The 23,588-nt window shown below is 42.1% G+C and overlaps 1 protein-coding gene across 2 annotated transcripts in view; it reads left to right on the plus strand.

The window, feature by feature from the left end:
• Positions 1-17,421, plus strand: part of LOC106655720 (heparan sulfate glucosamine 3-O-sulfotransferase 1) — a 50,642-nt gene extending 33,221 nt beyond the window's left edge. Inside the window, exons 2-4 of one of the 2 annotated variants that reach the window (XM_023461418.1) lie at positions 3,258-3,371; positions 11,989-12,634; positions 15,635-17,421. In XM_023461418.1, the coding sequence (XP_023317186.1) occupies positions 3,313-3,371; positions 11,989-12,634; positions 15,635-16,348 (1,419 nt within the window). In that variant the 5' untranslated portion in view covers positions 3,258-3,312 and the 3' untranslated portion in view covers positions 16,349-17,421. Of the gene's footprint in view, positions 1-3,257; positions 3,372-5,200; positions 5,342-11,988; positions 12,635-15,634 lie in introns of those variants that run through there. The other variant, XM_023461419.1, reaches the window with a different exon arrangement.
• Positions 17,422-23,588: the final 6,167 nt, after the last annotated feature.

Consider the following 23,588-nt stretch of genomic DNA (forward strand, 5'->3'; position numbering starts at 1 on the left):
AGTGAATTTTAATTTTTTTTTCCTTCTCCGCCATCTATCCGTTGAGTTATACCTGCATTTTCTCCTCTTTTTTGTGTCACTAAGACTAAGTATGAATTTATACATTTTTTTTATCGATGAACTATATCGCAATTCACTCAGGCATCTCGAGCGTAAATTTAATCGATTCGTGAAATAATATTCTGCCAAACGTTCAAAAGCTTTTTTTTTATTCAAACGATCATCCACCGCTTACTCTCGCAATGCTCTCGGAAACGCTCGAATCAAACGTAATAGCGTTATAATACGGGAAAATTACGGTCGCGCACACAATATATATTCAGATTGAATGGCTTTTTAACGAAGGGGGTGTTGCGAGAAATAAGCTAGTTTGTGGATAGTCTAGACCAATATTGCGATACAAGCCATATAATAATATCGAGTCGACGCTTTAGTTGAAGCTCTCGAATGGCCAAACCGCAACTCGTGACCACACAAATACCATCGTGCATATATATTGTTATATATATAACGCGTCATTCTATGAAAAACTCGTACTATAGCAGGTCCTTGGGGAATTTGAATTTTGCAGATGGTGCATTGTTCAAGTTTCGATGTTTTTTTATCTCCTGCAGCGTTAGTGCGAGAACAATATTGCACTTATTATTTGGAGCAATAACTTTGATTCAATTTTGCTCCATGGTCATCGCTCCAAACCCATCTACTAAACATATCAAAATATTGAAAAAATAAATTTAATTCTAGCGAGCACATAGCGCAGGCAAAAACACGTTTTCAAACATTTTATAACAATTGAGCATGACATCAGTTGAATAATTCGGTTTTCTAAAATTTCTGTTCAATTTATTCTTATGAAAATTTTATAAAACATGTTACATCTTATCTTCAATTTTTCGTAGAATTACGATATTAACTCAATCGCAAAACATTTGGTTTTATAATGTATGCAAATCCATCATATGCATAAAGTAAATTGATTCCGTCGTTGCAAGTTCATTTTTTCTTTTTTTTTCAACCTAAAGTTCCATCTTTTGTGTAGGTACACGCTTAATTACATTTGCGCTCGAACGAGCAGGAGTGAAATTTCACGTTATATACCAACGGGATAAGATACCGGCACTGCTTCCGGCAGATAGCTAGTTGGAAAGATGCGTCTCTCTCTATATATATGTATATTATTGATTTGGCTTGCTGCCTCTCTCTCTCTATCTCAAGCTTTCCAATGTCGTATTACGCGAGCTTTTCCCCGACTGACGAGATGTAATTAGGTACTCCCGATTTGGGTCAATGAATTTCAGATGTCTCTCGCAGTCCCTCCTTCCAAATCCGAGTGTAGTTGAGCTGGGGCACCTGCAACTGCTGCTATATCAAAATCCACCTCTATTTCGGTCCGCATCATGTAGATGTCTCGGTAGAAAACGCTGTAACGCGTCACGATTAATTAATTATCGGCTTAATTGGTTTTTTGAAAGATCGGCATAAAAAGGATCAAAATGCAATTTTAGATAATACATTTGGCTTCGGGTGAACGTACGGGCGCGAAGCTTACGAGAGAGCTCGTTTAAGGAGGTGCAGCAGGGAGCGCATTACTCAGCGATAATTAAAATTAAAAATACATGTCTCCGCGACGGAGGCAGTTTAGCTCGTGCTTGCTTTTGTGAGCATACATTATATTATACGGCTATTTTCGCCTCGAGTTTCCTGCTGTGGCAACGTCGTATGCTTAGAGCGCAAAGTTTCAATAATCTTTTACGCGCTCGGGGTAATTTATTATAAAAGCCTCCGACTCGCGAAGCCAAAATATCGCTTTTCATATTATACGACGATTACTTTTTCAAGACTGAGCAAAGTGATTTTTCGCTTTTATGTCAATTATTTTCTTTCATTTCTTGTATTTTTTTTTTCGTTTAACATCAACGACTTTTGCAAAGCCAGAGGGTCCCGATTGTCGCTGAGATTTTATCTTTCCTTTTAATACGAAAAAATCAGGCCAATGGAAAGAAAAAAATTAAAATTGTTTCGCGTATCATATATATAAGGTAGTAAAACCGACGCCGAGATTTTATATTGAGGCCAGGAAATAGAGGGAGAAATATAACGATGTAAAGCAATCGAAAATCGATCGAGATTCAATTATTTTGCGCTTCCTAAAACTTATATAACCTAAGCCATGGGATCCTATTTCTTTACAACGACTCACTCAACGCGACGAGATCGTTGCATTCGATTGACGAGCGAAAGGAAGAGAAAAAGGAGAGTAAAATAACGAATCCTAGGAGATGATTTGTTGCAGCACGATGTGGCGTTTAGAGCGAATTAGCTTCTTTAATTTTTCCTCGCAGTTTTTTTTAATACTTTTTCTCCGAAAGCGAGGAAAAATAATATCCATATGCATATAATGGCCGTTTTACTTTTAAGCGCCGAGTAGAAGGAGGAAAACTCGTTTTCTCTCTTTTCTTTTATACACACACGGGCACCCGTGCGAGCTCGCATATACTTACACGTTTTAGTAATAGACTAATAAAAGGGATCGTAAAAAAAGAGGTAAGGAGAAAAAGAAGAAGAAGAAGAAAGTATAAGAGGGAGAGAGAGCAGAAAAACGATGCAGCACGAGCACAGAAGGAGAAAAACAATTCTCGCGCAACGTCGATCGATCCTTTAGATATTTCATGGGGGTAAAAAAGACCGAATATGTATATTCGCTGTACCAATTTACATGTATATTTATGCAACGTCAGGGGTATTTTATTTCCTTGTATATGAATTTACCCCAGAGAGAAAAAGAATAGAGAAAATATGCATAAAGGAAGTGCAGCAAGTTTTCATCCGATCTACGTACACGCTGTATAGCGATAAGAGTCGAGAATGATAAAAAAAAAAAAAAAAAACGAAAGAAGGAGACACGTATGTATAGAGAACGTGTCCAGCCAAGCATTCCATTAACTTTGTAGTCGTTGGCCAGCTTATTACCAGCCGATTATAGATCGCTTTATAAACTTGGCCGTATCGTTATATATATACACCGTAACGGCCGCGCAGCAACTGCTCTTTTATACACACGCACACGTACATAGATAAAATATTATATGTGTATAGAACATTATACGATCCAATTATGTGCGAGAGTAGCATAGTTATCATAAACTATATAATGATCCTTTATCTATGTATAAAGCTGTCGGGCTCAAATACGTTACCGATCTTCTTTTTGTCTCGTTATGAAATATTCAATGTTGTTGTTTTTTTCTTGATTGCAGCAGGACCAACGTCGGTGGCTGAAATGTGAGAGAGGGAAGCAGTACAACAAGGCGAATGACCATCAAAGCTTGGACTCGTCACGAGTGGCCTCCCCAATTCCCCCTAGATGTCTTGTAAGTACAGCACGGGGCTCAGCCCGCATACATACATCGACTTCTCATTTGCATGTAATTACCACCAGTCGTCCGGCCGCCGCGTCCTCGATCCCCGGCTTGGATTTTGGCATCGATCGTTCACGCGCACGACGATTCAATTTTATATACAGATCGTATTCATGCATTAAAATATAGTTATACGTTTTCTCTCTCTCTCTCTCCCTCTTTCTAATATTTACATAGGCTAATGCAAGTTCTCGTTACAGGCACGCATACGTATGTATACGCACGGGCTCGCGAATGGAAAATTAAATTTTCCGTTTCTCGTATGTCATATGCATGTACATGCGTTCTCAAGTGTGCTATATATATGTGCAAGAGAGTAACCGCACGAGGTCATGCATGCACGCGGTGTGTGTAGGTGAGTACATGTGTGTGTGTGTGTATATAGTTAAGAACGTTCGGAATTTCAACTGTATAATTATGTCGTTATCCGGCGCGTGTACACGCAAAACGTATACGACACACATGCGCGGGAGGGAAGCTCTATGTATGTAATTATTCGCACTCGTGCGCCGTTCTCTGAATAATATGATACGGTATCCCCTCGACCCACCTGTACGTGTACGTGTGTGTGTGGGTGTGCGCGCGTGTGTCCGCACCCACCCACCCACCTATGTCCAGCCGAAGCCCGAAGCCATGATGACAGGAGGAGGATGCGTGTTTTTCGACGTGTGCCCCGATTTTTTTTTACTACGTATAGTGGAAACTTTGCGCAATTTTTACATATTTTAATTAAGAGGCGAGACGAAATAGACTGATTTCCGTTTTGAAAAAGCTCTCCGACTTGTCTTTGTTATTATTATTTTTTTTCTCGAAAAAAAGGCATGATTTTTCGAAGCAAACTGCTTTTAACGCGAGTCGAGTGCCCATGCACACTCAGCAGCGGGGGCCTAGGTTCACGCCGAAAGCTCTACTTGCGTGTCTCGACGAAGGCGGAAATTATTCTTTTGTGAGGCAAAATTTTTCGGTTTCTTGATCAAGTATAACGAGGTACTAACTTTGATATTGGGCATATTGCGTATATTACGCATTAATATGCAGTGTTGGTAAAAAAATGTGGGATTTGGAACTCGACGAATCGTCAAATTTTGCAGGTGACATTTTTTTTCCATTTATATACAATGGATGCGCATGTGGGTGCGGCTTTTTATCGCGAGGGTACACCTGTCCGAGCCAAGTGTTACACCGTCGCGTTTTGATTTTGGCCTCGTTTCTCTGACCATCGAGTCGCGATTATAGCGCACACTCGATCATCCATCATTGATATAGCGTTTCGCCTCTCGTCTGACACCGCGTCATTATATAAACTCAAGCAGCGTGGAAGGTGTTACAAAGAAAAAAGTGCCGACCCAGGATGACGGTGATTATAAAAATATTTTCAAATAATCGTCTAGTTGACGTTGTTCCAGACGCGCGCACGCCACAGAGCTTCACGAACGATCGCGTAAACGCAATCATCCAATTAAGGCCTATATATGACGCGTGAAACAATAATAATTATTTAACCGCGAAAATTGCGAGTTTCCTCGTGTGTGCGATATATTGCGTGATATCGTGTGCGATATAATACACGGGTTTGCTTTTCAAGAAATGCCAAATTGAACTAGCAAACTCCGCGCATGAGTGCACGTGCGCAGCCTGCGCACTAAAAAGTTCCTCGTTGAATTATTTATAGCTCGTTTGTGGTTGCGGCGGCAGCGGTGCTGAATCTTTTGTCTCGAGGGAGAATATTTCATGAATTCCGATATATATATGTGCGCAGTGCGTGTGTACGCAGGGCCGAAGATCGTTCGTTACGCTATTCTTTATCGGACGTGTCGCTCCAGATAGTGCACTTGTGTACGTGTCTGTGTGTACTTGATATTTTAATTAAATTAATTCAACCGCAATAGTGAGCCAGCGCGCGGGAGATTTATGCGTCCTGCGTACGTATATATAATTTCACGAATATAATACGATATTATACGCTTTTTCATTCAAGAGCTTCATTATCATATTGCGCAGCCTCTCTCTCTCTCTCTCTCTCTCTCTCTCCCGCTCTTCGAGTTTGCACGCATCTTTTTTTTTCTTCTTTTATTAGCCTATTTTAACCGTTAAGTGTTAAACGACGCGGTTAAAAACGCACCGACCTGAAGGATTGTTGAGGATGGATCAAGGGATAAGATTTTTTAAAATTGTTTTACCTCTTTTCCGATGCTTCTCTTAATTCTGCCGCTGTTACTGCTTCCCTAAAAATTGTGTTTGCAGTTGCGTGCTTTTTTCAGACGAACCATTTTTTTTTCATTTTCAGGTATTTTTATTATTTGAATAAAGTTTCACGTGCGCAGCTGCACTTTGCTAATGAACGATATTCTATAACGAATGCACGAGTGCGTTTATATATATTTTATTTTCCTACCGCAAAAATATTCGAAATATTCGCCAGGCCATTTATTTACTCAAGTTATACTTTTGCTTATTACTGCACAATTTGCAAATAAGAAAGTAATAACAGGAAAGAACAACATACGAATATACTCTTGAAAAATCAGTGATATGCTTAAAGCTTCGGGTATGTGCTTTTAATCAAACGTCAGCTTTCTCAAACGTCAGCTTAGCCCTGCAAGATTTATTCAAGCCAACGTCCTTCGTGAGCGGTCCACTCCCAGCATTCCTTTCATCTATGTCTTCTCTACTGCTCACACGCTCTTCATATACATATATATGCAGAATACCATCGTATATATTATGCAAGGAGTTTGCAAATCGGGATTCCACAAAAAGCTTCCTGTTTTTCCCTTTTATTTCACAAGCGTTCGACGTATTAACTACGAGATTTTGCGTGAGCATGAACCTTCATACTTTTGAAACAGTCCAGGTGGCATTTCTACGCTAATTCAACTGTAGGATATTTACGATCTACATATGAAATAAATATGCATATTACACTGTACACGCACAAATTCTCGAGGAAAATTTTCAACGTGATGAATTTAAATTTATCGAATAAACTTTTTCTTTTCACTTCAATTGTATTGAACACAGTTTTTTAATAGTTTTGGTCTATTTGAGCTCGTCCGAATAATACATGTAACAAATTTTCGCCGATACAGCTTGCGCCGATATTTCAACCTAAATATTTAATGAAATGCTCGAAGCTCGCGAAAAATACTACATTCGACTCGGCGCGCAGCATATCGTCCATAGGTAGAATAGTTTACGTGCTATTCTGATTTAATTTCATCTAATGCAAATTTAATTATACGTAGATAAGCTAAATACAATTTTAGATACGATTATGAATTATTCGTCAGCATCTTGACATGCGTCGCACTGTAACATAAATCATAAAAGCCTTGATTATGCAGCGATCGCGAAAGCTGCTCACGGCACGATATACACAATCTGTCCCTTTGAATCTTGAAGGCGATCACGCGAGCTTGCAATCGTTGACACATACACGTTATTATATCTGCGCAACACGCGGAGAGATTCGGCATCGGTCTCGAGAGTCGTTATGTATTTCGTCCTGTGCGCGCGCGGCTGCTCTCATCTGCTCTGCGCCCAGAGGAAGCTCGAAAGCTCGCGTACGATCTACACCTATGCTTGTGCACACATTCGGGGTTCATATGTGTATACTCTGCCGCGTACACACATACACTCGCGTATCTTAATCCTCTCGAGAGGACGAGCGAGAGCTGCTTCACTCTCGAGTTTGCGCTCGCGCAACTCTCTGTGGCCGCATTATCTCTCTCTCTCTCTCTCTCTCTCTCTCTCTCTCTCTCTCTCTCTCTCTCTCTCGCTCTCTCTCCTGCTTGCTGTATCTTTATGTGCGTGCACACGGAGGATGGACGAAGCAGGCAGACTGACTCATGTATACGCGTTTGCGTATTATAATACACACCATCACGCACATACACGCACATAAAGTTGAAAGCTAAAGGTGACTTGAGTTATGGATGCACACATTGTACCAACAAGTCGTGACCTTTTCTCTCAATTATAATCTTACACTTGACTTTCGGGGGTCCCAGAAAGAATGGTGAATGTGTAAATAATGAAAATTTTGATAAGTTTTGTTTGACTTTTCCGATATCGTTTGCAACTTTTCTGTGACTCTCTCTTTAGCTTTGAGAAATCGGATAAATAAAAAAAAGACTAATATTGCACGAATCCAATTATTTTTAACTCGACAAACATCAACTTTAAATGCTTTCCAGGCACTTGTTGCATAAATAACTATTCAAATTATTCAAATTTTTGAGGATTTGGGGCAGATTTTGAAAAATTAAAAGTGTTTGTTCAAGTTTCAGACATGACAAAATTGATAAAAGTAACCAACAAAAATAAATATTTCATTGAGAAAAAAAAATGATGAAGGTCTGAAAATTATTTGCAAATAAGTCTCATACTCATTACAATTTTTCTTTTCTCCATAATGTCCTAATGTATTACCCTGTCTCATACGCTAACAAAGAAATGAGCAAAATTTGGTAAAGATCAGCAGAGTAGATTCGGAAATTAATTGTCCGCCATTAAAATAAATCACTTTTAACAAAGAATGTGCGTGCTTCGATAAAATGGATCCAAAAAGTACAAAAAAATGTTAAAAAATTGTTATTTTTACCTGTGATAAGTAAACATTCAAGTTATTTGATGTCCAAACCCAAAAATAGAGTCAGAAAAACGATTGGAATGATTTTGGCAATTGTAAACCTGGAAAAAGTAGCTAAATTAACGGAAAATAAAAATAGCTCTATAAAAGAATATTTATAAAAATGCCTCAGATTTACGAGTTTTCTAATTTGAACAATCATCAACGTCCATTACCCACGCCAAGTGACAAAAATTTAAATTGCAATTTCAGCCTGGAATTTGAAAGTTTTTTTCAAAAAAATAGCTCACATACGAGCATACTTACACGTAAAAGTACGAGGCACGCGTACACTTGTAAAAATCTCTTTTTTTCGGCAAGAGAAAACCGAGTTATAAACCGAGTAGTGGCTAATTACTCTATGCACAGGAGCTCGTCAAATTCACATGGAAATGTAATTTCAAAAAAAGAGCTCGCGGGCGAAGGAGCTGCTGAAAAAAGAGAAGAAAAAGTCGCGTGGCACGCACTCTCGACACTTTTCGTGAAATATAATAATATATTTATATAATAATAATAATGTCATGTAATGCAAGGTACGTCGAGCTTCGAGTCAAGGAGGCTGCGTACATCGCGTATCGTACATATAGTCTCGCACTCGAGTATTATAATATGCATTCCGCAAGTTCGAGTGAAGTAATAACACGCCTGTGCACGTGTTACGTATATATATTCTCCCGCGTGTAGGCACTATACATATCCAGAGGGGAGTAGCGCATTTTTCTCACGCAATACTTATTCTTTTGCGCTCGTGCCTGCATCTATCCTTTTACACATACACGCGTACACGAAAGCATACACCTCATCATTTTCTCTTTGCCACAAGCTGTCTGGAGATATATAATATCTATACATACGTTTGTATAGCTACGTGGGGGCACGAGCTCTCGAGCCCCGTAAAATACATAGCTGCATATACTTTATCGCCGAATTGCTGCGCACTTTCTTCGTATTACAGCGAGTCGCTGCCGCTGCTGCCGTTACTCTCTATCTCGCACAACCTTTATTTCCCGGAAAAATCATATTCTCTCGGCTCGTTTTTTTCATCTTATTTCTTCTTTTGCTTTCCAAGTGCAGAACTCTCTCTCTCTCTCTTTCCCTCTATCTTTCTATCTATATAGACTCTCGAGTCTCGGTACGGTCTCTCGAATGTAGCTTTATCTGCTCCGAGGTCCTTATACAGTACATAGCGCCGAAGTGGGCGATAGAATTTATCGAGTCGCGCGCGCCCAACACTGCAGCTTCGGACTCACCTCTCTCTCTCTCTCTCTCTCTTTCTCTCTGCTGCATGTCTTTTTTAACTATGGGCGAGAGCTGCGATGTGGGTGCTACGCCTACACGGCATAGTGTAGGTATATAGAGTAGAGAGCGAGGCCGGAGTGAGTCGAGTAATTGGATCGAGTGCAATTAAAAATCTAATAGGGATGGCTAAGAGCGAATAAGGAGGACTAGCCCGACGAAAGTATATGCTATATACGAGCTATGTAAGAGACAGAGAGAGCCGACTGGGCGCCCCGTTCTACCGGCTTTTAAATTGCTTTTCGGTAAGCGAGCGCAGTTCAGTCTATATAATAGCTGCGCGCAGTTTGTTGTACACGTCTGTATAGCCTCTAGGTGAACTCCCTGTACAGCCGACCCGAGAACAATAATAACGCACATAGAGATGGAGAGAATGGCGAGAGATTTTCGCCATCTCGATTATTCAACTCGATGAAAATTGCATTAAAGTTCCGCGACGTCTCGACTTTATTTTCTTAGTTTTTTCCTACTAACTTCATTTGTAACTAATTGGTTTCTTGATTTTATAAAAAAATTCAGCCCGCGCGACGTCCTTTAAAATATTTAACGCTTGTGCCGCTACGATAAGAGCTCGTATTTTGGTCTCAAGTGCGGCGCAGATGAAAATCGACGCGCGAGCGGCTTTTCGGATTCCGCAGACACGCGCTGCTTCCGCTGCCGCCGTCGAAAATTTTCGTCGCAAAAAAAGCTGTGACAGGCAGGAGCAAAAAAGAGGTGCACGCGAAAATACAAACGTATCATGAAAATGCCAGTTCTCGGCTGACAATGCGGTCACAAGCGGGCGCGCGCGGCCGCTGCTCTTGCTACCTGCAAATATATGTGTGCCCGCGCACGTGTGTGTGTGTGTGTATGTGTGTGTAAACGAGCTTTTTTTCTTTATTTCCGTACACTCGAGTATACGAGGAATCGTAGAGAGAGAGGCAAAAAAAGCTCGTCGAGTAAGCGCTCGCGAGAGTAATGTCGGCATAGCGTGATACGTGTTATATATAAATGTGTGTACACGGTAGCTCGTTCATTATTCCGGCAGATCCGCAGGCGGATTTGTTTTTGCCTTCCACAGCACTGGATGTATGCGTGTATGTGTGGACGTCCTTTGTACGTGTAAACGTTCGACTCGGAGTGCCGAATCGCGCCATGGCTCATGGAAAAGAGGATAAAAAGGCCACTGAGACAACTTTGAGATGTGTGTATATACGTTTGATGAGACCGGCTTACCGGAGCGCATATCACATACATAGATACATGTATGAGTAGTACGGCGAGCTCTTTTATCGAGCTAAGTTTACTGGGTTAATGCATTTTTAAATCGCCGAGCTTATACATGAGAGCAGTGTACTTTGATCCTTCGGCTGCGCGTGTCTGTGCCTGTGGGCGCGAGTTCGTATGTATAATATATTATATAGCTATACCCAAGTTATGCTATGAAAATGAAGTAAGACATGAAAATGAGCGATTCTTACGATATGAAATACTGCACGCACGCGCGAAACAAGTCGATCACGATGAAAGATTAATGTTTTTGCTGCAGCCCTATAATGTATTGTACTGACTTGTTTACCTGCAAAAATTATTTTTTCGTATTTCTCATATTACGTATACAACGCGCGAAAAACCTTACCCGAGGACAAACTTTCGCAATGGTAACTTCGGCTCTTTTCAGTTCCCCGTTGAAAAAAAAAGATTCTACTTTCAGTTTAATACTTTGAAGCTTTTCAACTCGGGCTATATATGCCGCGCGCACCCATACAAAAAAATGCGCGCGTACATATTATTACGGTATTATATATATTACAGTCAAGGAGCCAACGATTGTTTACGACGTCGTTGCGTATAATGCAAAAACTTGCGAACGTTATGACGATTAAAAGTTTTTATTTTTTATTTCGTATAGTGCGCGCCCAAGTACTCTATACAGCCCTGGAACTCGAAGAGAAAGGAGAAAAGAGAGAGAGAGAGAGAGAGAGAAAGAGAAAGAGAGAGAAAAAAAGGCTGCGCATTTTACATAAGCAAAGTTTCACGGTGATTTTTTCCCTCTAGCCCTTTTCTCTATTTTCTTTTTTTTGTACTCGGTCGAGACGTGTCAACGCCGTACATGCCCGGCTATAATACAGGCTCGAGTAAACTTTTTCAATTGTATTTTACGCATTCGCGACCCTGTAATAATTCGTCAGCAGTGGGGTATAAGGAATATCTTTGCATCTTTCATACGTCGTCTTGTCGAAAAAATTAAAGAAAACGGATCGTGCGAAGTTTCAGTTCCGGTGCCTTTATATGGAATGTATATTAGATGATTAAATCACCAAAAATGAAACTTGAGGTTTCTTTTTCTTTTGGACGAATTTTAGTTTCTGGAATTATATTCAACTAAAAACAAATTATTACAACAATTTTTTTATTCATTAATGTCTATTGTAATACTCATTGTTAAACAAAGAGATTTCATAAAAACGTTGGGACGTAAAGGGGAACGAACTGACTTTCGACACTATTGAGTGTCGCCCAGTCCCAGCGAGCCATATAGACTCAGTCACCGAGGAGTCACTCCCACGATTATCACACCTAAAGAAGTTTCACTTCGAAAAAAATCCTTCATCTTTGCATTGCTAATTACTTATAGATCTGCTTGTTGATTGTTTGTTACAGGTGGATGGGGCGTGCTGGCATGAGGCTCTCGGAAGCCGAGTCGGCGTCCGACTGCATCCTCGTGGTCGGCGTGTCGCGTCCAAAGCTGGCCGCGGCCTTCCTCACGGTCGCCCTGATCTCGCTCTTTCTCACCTTCCACATACTCTACGACAGCGCGCTTTACAGTCTACACGCAGCGGCGGCCGCGGCAGCTCGCGAGGCCGTTGATTCTTCGTCGTCCTCGTCGTCCCTGGACCTATTGGTTCTCGACAATGGCATCGACGACAACAGCTACGAAAGCAACAGCATCGACGTCGTCGCCGCTGCCCCCTTCGGGACACCGCCCGCGGCCGTCACGCCCTCACTGCAGCTCCGGATGACGGCGGCCTACAACACGGCCTCGCCGCCGGCCAAGGCCCACTTTCCCAAGACGAGCCGACAGCTGCCCCAGGCGATCATCGTCGGGGTGCGCAAGTGCGGCACTCGGGCCCTCCTCGAGATGCTGTTCCTGCATCCGCAGATTCAGAAGGCCGCTGGCGAGGTGCATTTTTTCGACCGCGACGACAATTACTCCAAGGGCCTCGAGTGGTATCGGAAAAAAATGCCGTACTCGTTCAAGGGCCAGGTGACCATCGAAAAGAGTCCGAGCTATTTCGTGACGCCTGAGGTGAGAGCGATTGCGATTCAGATAAAGCAAAAGCTATAGTCCTGCACTGAGCAGTCTCTGCCAAACACGCGATCGTCGATGAACTTTAATACATCACAGAGCACCTGCCGTCACATGCAGCTTCGTTTTTTTTTTTTTTTAATTTTTTTCATACACCATCTGTTTTTTCCCTCTCTTTTGTCTTCGACACGGTGATTTTAGCACATAATATAAGATGAGAAAATTAATAAGCTTTTTACGTCACTGCACACACTATGCAAAATCACTGCAGCAATTTGAGCACTCAAAACTTTTCAAATTATGAACTACTCTAAAAAAATTTTCGGTCGAAACTATATATTTATCGATTGCTTTCGTTACTAACAATGATTTTACGTTCGTACTTTTAACTGGCAATTAACCACGTTCAATTACAAACAAAAAAAGAATTTTATTTTCCTCCCAATTTTTTTTATCGAAAGCAATGTTTCAATTACTTTTGATAAAATAATGTACATTAGATTGATCAATCGATTCAGTTATAAGATTTTCATCAAGTATTCAATTACCAATATGGCAAATCAATTTCGAGCCGTTATCATGTATCTTTTGCGCTCAGCATATGAAAAAAACTAAATGTAAAAAAAAAGGAAAAGAGTAACACAGCACAACGTAGCAGATATTAACTTTCAAACGAATTGGGTTAAAGCAATATTATTCAGTTTTTCTAGGGTCTTCACAACGTATGGACCGATGCACAGCATGCCGTGTGTAATAAAGCACTGACAAAGCACCTATATATCAACTGCAATAAAAATTAGTATATTTCACGTTCACTATGAATATTGTTATTATGAATAATTGCACTTTTGGTCACCACAACAGCAATATTACATGGAATGAAAATGAAAAAGCTCTGCAATCGTAGTTCGATTATGTACATGAAAATGTAATTTTATTTTTACTTTTTGTTGCACTCGCCTCGTAATTCCGTATATACACATAATAAGTTGGCTCGGGTACGCGACAAATCCTCGAGCTTGCAGCTGTAGCTTCCGTTGTGGAATACTAAATATCAAAATGAAATTTCCCGTCGACTGCCGCTGCAAGCTGGCTGTCCCGCGATGTAATGCCAGCAATACAACACAGTGTCTCGTGGTGGTGCGCGCTTCGAAGACCTCTCGGCCAAGTTCTGTCTTGTGTGCATTACACAAAGTGCGCGTTGAATGATAAAACTTTCTCGACGCGACTTATCTCTCGGTCCGATTAATTTTAAACTCGTTGAAAGAAAGAAGCAGCAAAAAAAGGAAAAAAATTGTCGCAAGTCGCGCGCTTCGTTTCTGCGCGCATTATAGGGTCGATTTCGTTTTACGTCAGGAGAGTAGTATAACAGTGGACACGATAGATAATTACAAAATTATTAGCTTCCTTGCAGGACTGCTGACAAAATGTGCACAGTTGTAATATGTGACTGGAATCCGCAAACGTAAATTGTGTCGTGTTGCGCGCGCGCGTGTGCACCTTTGCCTGTGAATACTCATATATCGGCAACGAATTCGAGAGTGTTAATGTTGCAAGCCTTCAAAAGCACCTTCACCAATGCCTTCACCGTATATAATATATATGAGATAATGTATGTACAAAGCACAGCCTGTTTCTCTTTTTTCTCTCTCACCTATCGCACATACGCTAGCTCACGTACGTATTATAATATTCTATCTCTTTCTTTTTTTTATATATACTACAATACATCCCGTGCCTCTCTGTACGTTTATATTACCGATATGAGCTCGCGCACACACTTGCGCCCGCAAGCTAAAATAACGATAATCAATTGGATTCGTTACGCTTGGAATGACAATCGCACCGATCCGAACTCCCTCCTTCTCTCTCTCTAGCTTGCAAAGGAACTAGCTTCGAGGGTTAGTTAATATTGATTTCCCAGAGTCCCTGTGTTCATCCGACGTGCTGCAAATATAACAGCACAGAGAGAGAGAGAGACCAATGGCAGCTACAGCGGCAGCAACAGCAGCAGCAGCTAGCTCTACACGTACTATGTCTGTGCTGAAAATTGTACCTGACTACCTGCCATGGCTCTGCACGCGCGCAATATTATCGATAGTGCAGCAGCACATATAGCTCCCATTGACAGTCGAACTGTATATGTATGCAAGGGCGAAGGTTTATATTTATTAAAACTAGGTCGCAGTTAATTATGAAAATTGATCGAGTTGCCGTGTGCGCAAGTACACAATCCCCAAGTCCGCGGCGGACGTACTATTATTATGAATGCGCACACGAGGCGCGCGGGCCACGCGCGTGATCGAATTATATTTTGGCGTACGCGCAAACAATTGATATATACGCACTGTCCGTCCCGCGCGCGCTGCAATATGTATACCTATGTACGAGAGTGCGGGGGTCGCGAGGCGCAGAGACGCTATATAGAGCCAACCTGTTTTCCTATCGAACGCGCGTAATGGCTACGTATCGCCGCGCTCGTTTGATTAATTCCCACACCACTGCTGTAGCATAATAAGTAGGCGCTCGTATACCAGTTTACCAACGGTTGTTTTTTTATGTTTTAGCCGCGAATACCGAGGCGACTCCGTATATCTTGAGCTCGTTGCGTAATTGCGGAGATGCAGATCGCAAGCTAACGTATATATCCAATTTGATTATTTGCTGCAACCGAAAAAAGCAAAAAAAAAAACCAAGCGACAGCGCTTCGATTCCTTCATATATCATATTACAATACAATGTTTATAATTCCAGTTGACCTGCAAGCTCGTGAGCTTTAAGGTAAGTGCAGCATTACGATTAATGAATCGAAGTGCTGTTGCGTGTAAGTGTGTGCGCTCGCGGTAATAAGGCACCGATATTTTATTCAATATAAAATATATATCATGTGATATGCACTCAGTGTTATAATTGTCAACAAGGTTATTTGGGTATCGATGATAATGAATCTCTTACATGTAGCTGCAACGACTCATTTTGTTCAAATTGTTCATCATTCAGGTACCGGAGCGAATCTTCGCCATGAACGCGTCTGTGCGTCTGTTGGTGATTGTACGTGAGCCAGTTACGAGGGCCATCTCCGATTACGCTCAATTGCGCAGTCACGCGTCGTCTACGCCGTCACCGCCAACGTCGTCCTTCTCTTCCTCCTCGTCCTCGTCCTCGTCCTCGTCCTCCTCTCCTTCGATGTCACCCGTCAGCAGCAACAGCGTCAACAGTTTTCAAAGTCCAAACTCGTCGACGTCGACGTCGCTTCAGCAACAGCAGCAACAGCAGCAGCCACAGCAGCAGCAGCGCAGTTTCGACGAATTGGCCATCAGATCGGACGGGACGATAAACGAGTCGTATCGGCCGATCGCCATCTCCATTTATCACATGCACATGTATCGCTGGCTCGAGGTGTTCGAGCGCCGTCAGATCCTGATCGTGAACGGCGACCAGCTGATCGACGACCCGGTGCCCCAGCTCAAGCGCATCGAGAGCTTTCTGCGCCTCGAGTCGCACATCGGCCGCCACAACTTCTACTTCAATCACACCAAGGGTTTCTACTGCATGCGCAGCGACAGCGAGGAGAAGTGCCTGAAGGAGAGCAAGGGACGCCGCCATCCGCGCGTCAGCCCCATGGTCGTGAGCAAGCTCAGGCGCTTCTTCAGCGAGCACAATCGCAAGTTTTACGATCTCGTCGGCGAGGATCTCGGCTGGCCTGAGGAGTAAAGAAAAAGAGTCGAGATAAGAAGTAGGAAGAAAAGGAAGAAAAAGATGCGCATCAACTATCGTCGTTTCTCGTTCTCTCGTACGCGTATATGTATGTGTGTACATATTCGAGTGCACGTATGTCAGTGTGAGTGTGCGAGTGTGTGCGTGTGTTGGACGGAGAGAGGTCAGCGACCTCGTAAATGTACTGCCAGTGCGGAGAAACTATTTTACTTCTGCAATATATAATGCGGGCTCGAGTCAGCATAAAGTTGAGCACGTCGATTGCTCGGACAGTTTGCTTGAAAGTTCAGCTCTATATGTATACTTATGCCGTGTCTGCACCTATATGCCCCGCAGCCTCCGTCGAACGTTAGCTTCGAAATTAAATGCTCGAACGCTGCTACAACTGCTGCAGTACCTGACAAAGTCATCGCGATATATTTTCACGAAATTACGTAGATACAACGTGTCGTTGAGCTTTTAATTTGTTACATTCGATTGATCGACGTTTTTTCTCGTTCTCTTTCTCTCGCTCTCCTTCTCTTTCATCGCCTCCGCTGCCGAATGTACAATGAGATACAAAGAGAATTTCTCTATACGAATGACAACGTACAAAAGCTCGCCAAGTATTTCTATGAAAATCGATGCGGCATTGTTGCGCACCCGTACTCGCGCGAGAGAGAAAGATAAGTTCATAAAAAAAGAGAGAGAGGGGAAAACGGTAAAACGAGGAATCCCTCTTTTGCGCGCACTCTTTGACACCATAGTGCGAGCAAACGAGCGAAAGGCAATGCTCAAAAAACAATTGTAAATGTCGCAGCTGTATATGACAACACGCACACGTATACCTTTATGTACGTACGTTGCTGCACGATCGCGAAAAATAGAACATTGTTACAAGTGCTTTTGTCGATCGCTGCAGCGTAAAATTTTTCCGCCTCCCTCTTCTCCCTCCGAGGCAGTCAGCTCCCCGAGTAACGATTTGAAAAATATGCAAAAAACTAGATATATATGCGCAGTAAATCCGAATGTGGCAATGTATTCAAGCTTTTCCAGCGACGCACTTCAAAACAACGAACTCCAAAAAAAAAGGAGAGAAAGAAAAGGAAAAAAGAACTAGCTTCGAAATTTGTATTTCGTATATTTGAAGTAGCACGAATTCCAGCGCACCTCGTGCTGTGCATGCTACCACGAGCCAAGGGTAATGCAGTCGCGTGCGAACGAGCGAGCAAAAAAAAAATCACTTTGCAAAATATAAAGTGGCGTGGCTGCGATAAATAACGCGACACCGTGGGTTCTCTACGTGTGTACGTATATATAAAGCTCGACAAAGCTTACTTCTCCAAGACATCTTCTGCAGCTCGCAGCTCTTTCTCTGTGCATATACGTATATGTACGTGAGCCTCGCGCATTAACGTTCCAGCTGCCGAGGTAGGAGGGTTAAAAGGGGTGAGAAAGTAAAAAAGGGCTCGGGGATTGGATTTTTATCAGGCTGTATCGTGGGGAGCATGTGTGGGCATGTGTATGTCTCAAGAGCCGAGTGCTTTTTGTTTCTGTTTTATCTTTGAGAGATGCTGCAGCTAATCGCGTGCGGCACGATGGAAAAGGAAAGGGCGTCTGGGCGCGCGCTCGAGATCGAGCCGTTTGCCAGCAGCGTGTTTGCAGCAGCAAAGCTAATTATTTATGCTTCGAGACACCGTACGTATATGTACACAGACGAAAAATACGTGTAAACAACTTGTATCAGAGACGAAATTTTTCAAAAGGAAAAAGTGAGAGAAAGGCAAAAAACGCACAGAGTATGAAAACAATTTCTTTGAATTTCCCTCTGCGCTCGCTCGGGCGCGCAGGAAGAAGCGACGATCTCGAAGCCACTTGCGAAGCAGGAAAAAAGGGAGGACACTCTTTCTCTCTCTTTTTACTTTTTCTCTCTCGCTCGTCACGGTAAAATTGAATTACTCTCTATGCGCGAGGGCGCGCGGCGGGGGTGACTCTGCCCGGCGTAGCTCCACGTAACTCTGTATCGAAGATCGATCAGGTCGCTTCATGGAATTAAATTTAGTTATATTGAAATAAAACGAGCTCAAAGAGATATATTGAAAAATACGGCTGCTGCTGCAGCAGTTTCAGCTGCGTACAGTGAGTTCTACTCCTCTTACTCAGCTTTCGCTCTCTCGCAGCGTGTCATGTCTCGTAAAGATTCCGCAGCGCGAAGCTGCACAGTGCAGCTGCGTCTGTATCCTATACAGACACACATACAGGTATATCTGTACAGAGTGAGAGTCAGAGCGGCGCAGCGTGCACATACAACGACATTATAAATTAAACTCACCAGCAGCTTTTTTACGACTAGATGAACGACGTCGTATATATACTTAATTAAGCACAAGCTGACTTCTTTGCTACGTGTGTAGTGTGTACGTGCATGCACAGACTTGGACGAGTGCATATATATGTATCGCACGCAAGTCGGAGCGCGCGCGCGGCGCAGCTCAAAGAACCCACCGCCTCGGCTAGATGCTATGTATATACGTACACACATACGCGCGCAGCGCACAAATACACATGTATCCAGCTGCACCCCGGCGCCCTTTTACCTTTCTCGCACTCTCGAGTCTACGACCTCGTTTCTTTTTTCGTGTGTACGTTTGTGTGTATGCGTGGTGCAGTGGCAGCAGCACGCGGGGGCTCTGTTGTGTTTGCTCGCTTTTTTTACGGCTACTGCCTCGCGCTGCTTGCTACCTGCTGCAAGCTCAACGACACTTTCAAAGCTTCAGAAGTCAAAGACTTTCGCGTGTGTGTATTATATATATATATATGTGTGTGTGAATGTATGTGTGTATGTACATGCAGTCGACAGCAGCGGCCATTTGCCGTAATGGACATGATAATTATACGCGCCGAGCTTGCAAGCGCCAACTCTGTGTCGCTCTCTGCGCGCTCTATAGGCTTAGGATATAATTTCATTATTCGTGCTCGGATTGTGAATTCCCACATCGCTATTATTGTAAACATTTATTAATTCGTAATGGAGAAATAAAGTTTTGCCTCCTTTTTTTCCGCTTTCGTGTACTTTACGGAAAAGTTCAACGAACCGCGTTTATATTTATAAATATGAACTAAGAACTTGCGGGTCCTGCCCCAAGCGCGGTACACTCGCGCGATATAATAGAAAATGAATGCGGAAGCCAAAAGCGACTCATTGCGCGAAAGTTCAGAGGTCTCGACCGGCTGTGAACGTGGCTGTATGTGTGTGAGCGTATACAACACAAAGAAAGAGTGAGAGAGTCGTTCAAGTTTTGTATTTGTACGAATGAGCTGCACAAAAGAAGAAAACCGAGTGCACGTGTAGGTGTGCGAGCTGTGCCGAGAAAACGCGAGCTCGTGTCTATGTGTGTTTGTGATTGTGTGTATGCACAAAAGATCGTATATACGAAAAGTGTCTCGGTACCCGGAGAGCAGCTGCCAGCGCCGAACAAAAGAGACACGCCGTCGTCGTCTCTATACCAAACAAGAAACTACAGTCTGCGAGTGCACTATATTATATACGACGGAGCCGCGTGACAATTGACAGAGAGTACGTATGTAGTATTCGATACGTACGGAGCAGTCGAATGCGCAAAAATATTGTATCGAGTAGATCGACTTTCGATTCTATATCCTGTACGTATTTCTTTCTCTCTCCGCACACAACGCACACAAATTTACGAGGTTTGTTCGAACGTTATAACGACGTATATCGAGCGTATGTGATTGGCAACGTATGGCACAGATAAACACTTTATATAGATATGTAAGACGCTGCGAAGAACGAGAATAAAATGTTAAAATTTCATTGTGTATTGTGTATAAAAAAAAAGTATGTAACATATAGATTTACAATTTTCGGAGCCATGGATCATATTGGTCTGCTCGAAACAACCAAAAGGGTTGCTAGGTAGATATAATGACGATAAAGAAAAATGCAATTCGCTACGTAACGCTGAGATATTAATAAAAAAACAGCATAGACTTGATCGTATTTAAACATATCAATATAGTTGTCAAATTACAGTTGCATATCACTATAAATATATGCATATATTGTGAGGTAAAAATTAATAATACTTGAAAAATGCATAAGAAGATTTAATATTTTTCTAATTCACATTGGAAGTTGTTATTATAATATTTAAAAATTAAATCGTTAAGCTGATAATTACAAAAGTATATAATAATGAAATTATATATACATTACGTGTATGGATATAATAAGTGTAAATTGTAAAACAAAGTTTATAAATTATATTCGTCAGCAAGTCGTGCATGTGTGTGTGCGTGAATGATGATATTAATGAAGATGCGAACGAGGTATAAATTATATAATTCAAACTAAACTATTTCGTCGATCAATTGACTGAAAAAGTCTTGGCTTGTTTTTTTCTTTTCTTTTTTCATTGTTCACCGAAGGTAAAATTTTTTATTCTCTCTCTGTCTCTGTCCTTCGATTCACGTGTGGTTTAACACGATCAGCGTGATAGAAAAGAACAAAAACAAAATAGAAACACAATAGCACGAACTTACCATTTATATCGGGTGCTAGTATCCTATAGTAAAGTAGAGCAGCAGATCGTCGGTGTGTACGCGTGTGTGTGTATATAAATTTACGTACATGCTGATTAAGTTGGACCATGTCTCTCGCGAGCGCGTGGCGTAACCAGAGTCATTTTTTCCGCGTGTGCACGGAGGAACTCACTATGTAGCAGCGTCGCGTGGCAATTAAGGGCCACCAGCACACACACACATACACACACTCGCGTATACGTACTGCACAGACAAACGGACGAGGAAAGTTCTCAAAGGAGCTTCAATTAATCTACACACGGCCGCGTGTGGAAAGCTTCGCCCCGTAAAGTTGAAACAACTGTTCTCCGCCGGTGAGTCCATAATTATGTGGCCACGCCTGGCCATTTCTCAACCTCCCTTAGAGCCTTGAGAGATCAATTAAAAGTTGCTTTTAACGCCGCGCCGCCCAAAGTGCAGTTGGGCGCCTCGGCATTAACATAATGCCGAATTACTTCGGCAAGTGCTCGACTGCCACGGGCGACGCCGCGCCTCTCGCGCACAATGCGGCTGTACGTGTACATTATAATAGATGGCATTATAAACGAGGCTCTGTAATTAAGCGGTTGCCACAGTCGGCGAAACATCGAATACGATCGTGAACGCAAAGCCAGTAGTAGAAGCATCAAAACAACGAGGCGTTAAGGATCGAAAACAAGGTGAAAATTGATCGTTTTCCCATTTTCGTTCTCTCCCTTACTCTCCATCTGCTCGATCGAAATGTGCAGGGGAAGTTGAGAAATTACGAGCTGCACAGGCGCGCCGCAATGTCACAAACGATCGCGTGTATACACATACGCGTGTGTGTGTCTGTGTGTTAGGTGCTACATGGGTGCTACATACGCGCGAGGGATAGCTCATACGGATGTGTGTGTATGTATGGGCAGTCGAGCCAGAGCAAGTAGCTGATAACTAGCTGGCTCTGCTCGAGCGTGTCCAATATCAGTTGCCAGTTGCGAGCTTTAGTTCCCCTCCTCGCTATCCCAGCCTCTCTGTCCCCTCCCAGGAGAGTTCGACTTGCAATTTGGAAACTTCGGCGAAAGGACGATTCAGCCGAGCAGTAGTTTCTCACTCCGTCCGTCCGTCCAAGTGTGTACGTACACGTGTGTGTATGTGTCTGTTTCATGCACGACTCCAATATATATAGCATATATACATAGCTTCCTCGTCTCGCGTTCACTCGATCACTAAAGCAATACGTCTGGCTCTCTTTCGGATACGGTAGAGAACGACGGGAGGCAGCTAGTTCGATTGGCTTTGACGACGCGTCGACGTTCAAAAGGTGACGCGATAAAAATCAGCATCGATCCGCACGCAAATTCTTTTCTTTTTTTTCTTTTTTTTTCGTCCGTGCTTCCACCTTTTGTACATATTATAATAACGAACATTCGCTTCTTTCATTTTTTTTCTCTCCTTTTTTTTTCATTATTCTCGACACGTGCCAGTGGCTTCTGCCGTGAGCTTATCGCTGCTGGAGCGCTCGCGAGTTTTTTCGTCGCCCAAGCACATCGACTTTCTTGAGACTTTTCTCTCTCGGTGGCCGTTGTTGTGCGCAATCTGCTTATCGATCGTGCAGCATTTTCGTTATTTTTTATCATTTCAACTTTTATCCGCGATTTCTTCTTTTTCATTTTTGCCTCTGATTATTAAACGCGACGTGGATTTTAGCTTGTATTTTAAAAATTTTCCATTCGTGCTAAAACATTCGAAAGCGGGTAAAATGCAGATATCGTACGGTATAGAGCCAGACGGAGTAATGAAATATTTTTCGAAACATCCCGGAAATATTTCATGAAACGCCAGTTGCGCAGGGTTTTGACAAACTCTGTGTATGCGAGCATTGTGACGTTAAAAAAATAACCCAGGTATTACACGCTCGCTGAAGCTTTTTCAATTTTATTTTATTTTTTTTCATTTCCTATAAAAAAAAAAGATGATCTGCTTCTCTACGTTGTGCGCCCGCAACAACTGCCTTACAGCAACGGATTAAATAAAAAGAGAAAAGGAAAACTAAGAGGGATTTTCGTGACAACAGAGAAAAGCTTATTCGGACAAAGAGCCGCAACAGTTTTACGAGGGAAACTCGAAGGTGCTGTTGTAAAACGACTCGACTTTTCCGGGAAAATGAAAAAAAAACAATGTTAACTCTATACTAAATGTGCTCTGATTTTGCTGTTACATATAAATATAGTTAAGTTCCTATTAACGAAGTTAAGCGCAAAAAGATAAACGGTTTAAAGAAACGTATACATATCGACATTGTGATTTATATAAAAATATAATATATGCGTACAAATACTGATGCGCATGAAAGATACATATCAAATAAACGAAGATTAATTTTTGTGGCTTGACGTCGATAATAATGTAAGAAACTAAAAGTATTTATGAGGATTAAAAGGATGATGCAGTGATGACAAAAAAGACGAAAATAAGATAGTATTTCAAGTTTTTCGCTATCTCTCTTCTTAATCTCTATCCATGTAATTGCAATGCTGTTGTTCATCAAATAGATATTTATAGAATACGTGCTATCATTAGATAACTCGAGAGCGACAGTTTTCATCCTCGGATATGCGGAATCTATAATTGTCAGCTTGGTCGACGTGCAACTCATTCCTCGACATATCCTCTTTTATTTTCTTGTTTCATTTAT

The sequence above is a fragment of the Trichogramma pretiosum genome, unplaced genomic scaffold (assembly GCF_000599845.2).
Source record: "Trichogramma pretiosum strain Unisexual culture from Peru unplaced genomic scaffold, Tpre_2.0 scaffold125, whole genome shotgun sequence".
Taxonomy (NCBI): Eukaryota; Metazoa; Arthropoda; class Insecta; order Hymenoptera; family Trichogrammatidae; genus Trichogramma; species Trichogramma pretiosum.